The 3271-nt window shown below is 32.9% G+C and overlaps 1 protein-coding gene across 1 annotated transcript; it reads right to left on the reverse strand.

Moving 5' to 3' along the window:
• Positions 1 to 294: 294 nt before the first annotated feature.
• Positions 295 to 1542, reverse strand: LOC137517529 (uncharacterized; the record flags this gene model as incomplete). The annotated part of the gene is made up of 1 exon (XM_068234518.1): positions 295 to 1542. A coding segment is annotated over one exon (1248 nt), but the record flags the coding sequence as incomplete, so codon positions are not given.
• Positions 1543 to 3271: the final 1729 nt, after the last annotated feature.

Genomic DNA, 3271 nt, shown 5'->3' on the forward strand with positions numbered 1-3271 from the left:
TATTACCACACTACAATAGCTGCAACTACTTCCTCCTCCTGCTGATGTATGTGTTTTACCACCGCCAGGGTACACAGAAAAAGGTGCTGTTTCTTGCAATGTGCCACTAGTACTTATTATGCCATCAACACAAATATAACTATGGTGTTATTAAATAAAATATTTCCTCAAATGAAGTAAAAAAAAATATTACAAAAGAAAGGAAAACCAAGACACATAATATAATGATAGAGAAGAAGAGGAAGAAGAAGAAGATAGAGAAGAAGATATAGAAGATGAAGAAGAAGAAGATATAGAAGATGAAGAAGAAGAAGATATAGAAGATGAAGAAGAAGAAGATATAGAAGATGAAGAAGAAGAAGATATAGAAGATGAAGAAGAAGAAGAAGAAGAAGATGAAGAAGAAGAAGAAGATGAAGAAGAAGAAGAAGATGAAGAAGAAGAAGAAGATGAAGAAGAAGAAGAAGAAGAAGAAGAAGAAGAAGATGAAGAAGAAGAAGAAGATGAAGAAGAAGAAGAAGAAGAAGAAGAAGAAGATGAAGAAGAAGAAGAAGAAGATGAAGAAGAAGAAGAAGAAGATGAAGAAGAAGAAGAAGAAGAAGAAGAAGAAGAAGAAGAAGAAGAAGAAGAAGAAGAAGAAGAAGAAGAAGAAGAAGAAGAAGATATAGAAGATGAAGAAGAAGAAGATATAGAAGATGAAGAAGAAGAAGATATAGAAGATGAAGAAGAAGAAGATATAGAAGATGAAGAAGAAGATGAAGAAGAAGAAGAAGAAGATGAAGAAGAAGAAGAAGAAGATGAAGAAGAAGAAGAAGAAGATGAAGAAGAAGAAGAAGATGAAGAAGAAGAAGAAGATGAAGAAGAAGAAGAAGATGAAGAAGAAGAAGAAGATGAAGAAGATGAAGAAGAAGAAGAAGATGAAGAAGAAGAAGAAGAAGATGAAGAAGAAGAAGAAGAAGAAGAAGAAGAAGAAGAAGAAGAAGAAGAAGAAGAAGATATAGAAGATGAAGAAGAAGAAGAAGATATAGAAGATGAAGAAGAAGAAGAAGAAGAAGATATAGAAGATGAAGAAGAAGAAGAAGAAGAAGAAGAAGATATAGAAGATGAAGAAGAAGAAGAAGAAGAAGATATAGAAGATGAAGAAGAAGAAGAAGATATAGAAGATGAAGAAGAAGATGAAGAAGAAGAAGATATAGAAGATGAAGAAGAAGAAGAAGAAGATATAGAAGATATAGAAGATGAAGAAGAAGAAGAAGAAGATATAGAAGATGAAGAAGAAGAAGAAGAAGATATAGAAGATGAAGAAGAAGAAGAAGAAGAAGAAGAAGATATAGAAGATGAAGAAGAAGATATAGAAGATGAAGAAGAAGAAGATGAAGAAGAAGAAGAAGAAGAAGAAGATATAGAAGATGAAGAAGAAGAAGAAGAAGAAGAAGAAGAAGAAGAAGAAGAAGAGGAAGAAGAAGATATAGAAGATGAAGAAGAAGAAGAAGAAGAAGAAGATATAGAAGATGAAGAAGATATAGAAGATGAAGAAGAAGAAGATATAGAAGATGAAGAAGAAGAAGAAGAAGAAGAAGAAGATATAGAAGATGAAGAAGAAGAAGAAGAAGAAGAAGAAGATATAGAAGATGAAGAAGAAGAAGAAGAAGAAGAAGAAGATATAGAAGATGAAGAAGAAGAAGAAGAAGAAGAAGATATAGAAGATGAAGAAGAAGAAGAAGAAGAAGATATAGAAGATGAAGAAGAAGAAGAAGAAGAAGAAGATATAGAAGATGAAGAAGAAGAAGAAGAAGAAGATATAGAAGATGAAGAAGAAGAAGAAGAAGAAGATATAGAAGATGATGAAGAAGAAGAAGAAGATATAGAAGATGAAGAAGAAGAAGAAGAAGATATAGAAGATGAAGAAGAAGAAGAAGAAGATATAGAAGATGAAGAAGAAGAAGAAGAAGAAGAAGAAGAAGAAGAAGAAGATATAGAAGATGAAGAAGAAGAAGAAGAAGAAGATATAGAAGATGAAGAAGAAGAAGATATAGAAGATGAAGAAGAAGAAGAAGAAGAAGAAGAAGAAGAAGAAGATATAGAAGATGAAGAAGAAGAAGAAGAAGATATAGAAGATGATGAAGAAGAAGAAGAAGATATAGAAGATGAAGAAGAAGAAGAAGAAGAAGATATAGAAGATGAAGAAGAAGAAGAAGATATAGAAGATGAAGAAGAAGAAGAAGAAGAAGATATAGAAGATGAAGAAGAAGAAGAAGAAGAAGATATAGAAGATGAAGAAGAAGAAGAAGAAGAAGATATAGAAGAAGATATAGAAGAAGAAGAAGATATAGAAGAAGAAGAAGAAGAAGAAGATGATATAGAAGAAGATATAGAAGAAGAAGAAGAAGATATAGAAGAAGATATAGAAGAAGAAGATATAGAAGAAGAAGAAGGAGGAGGAGGAGGAGGAGGAGGAGGAGGAGGAGGCGGAGGAGGAGGAGGAGGAGAAGAAGAAGAAGATATAGAAGAAGAAGAAGAAGAAGAAGAAGAAGATATAGATGAAGAAGAAGAAGATATAGAAGAAGAAGAAGAAGAAGAAGAAGAAGAAGACGAAGAAGAAGAAGATACAGAAGAAGAAGAAGAAGATGATATAGAAGAAGAAGAAGAAGAAGAAGAAGATGATATAGAAGAAGAAAAAGATAATTGAAGAAGATACAAGAAGTAGAAGATGAAGAAGATTCAAGTAGAAGAAGATATAGAAGAAGAAGAAAAAGAAGATATAGAAGAAGAAGATGAAGACGACGTAAATGAAGACTTCCAACTTACAACCATTTTGGACACACCTTCTCATGCAAACACTTTTCATGAAGTTAATTTACTTTTTTTGATACCTTTTTTATAACTACTACATCACCACATAATCATTTGATGTTTTTTCTTCATAAAAAAAGGTGGTTTCATGCATCATTGACCTCCAATACAAGTTTTAAAAGCTATTTAAGGCCAGCTCGAATAATTTACTCGAATACAGACTCGGATAGTGAGGTCGGATATCCGAGTTCGAAACGGATATTTGATTAACTTGAATATCGAACTTCGAGTGAATTTGGATAGTTTACTATCCGAATTCGACCAAACTCGAATAGGATAATAAGGTATTCCGATCAACACTAACCGCAAACAGCTGTTTGTGTAGTGACGGCCGTGCTGGACTGGTGCACACCATGACAAGAGTGCAGGCGATGGCGGTATTCTAGCCCATACGGTCCCTGGGCTGAGGTAGCTGAAT

The sequence above is a fragment of the Hyperolius riggenbachi genome, chromosome 5, assembly GCF_040937935.1.
Source record: "Hyperolius riggenbachi isolate aHypRig1 chromosome 5, aHypRig1.pri, whole genome shotgun sequence".
NCBI classification, from domain to species: Eukaryota; Metazoa; Chordata; class Amphibia; order Anura; family Hyperoliidae; genus Hyperolius; species Hyperolius riggenbachi.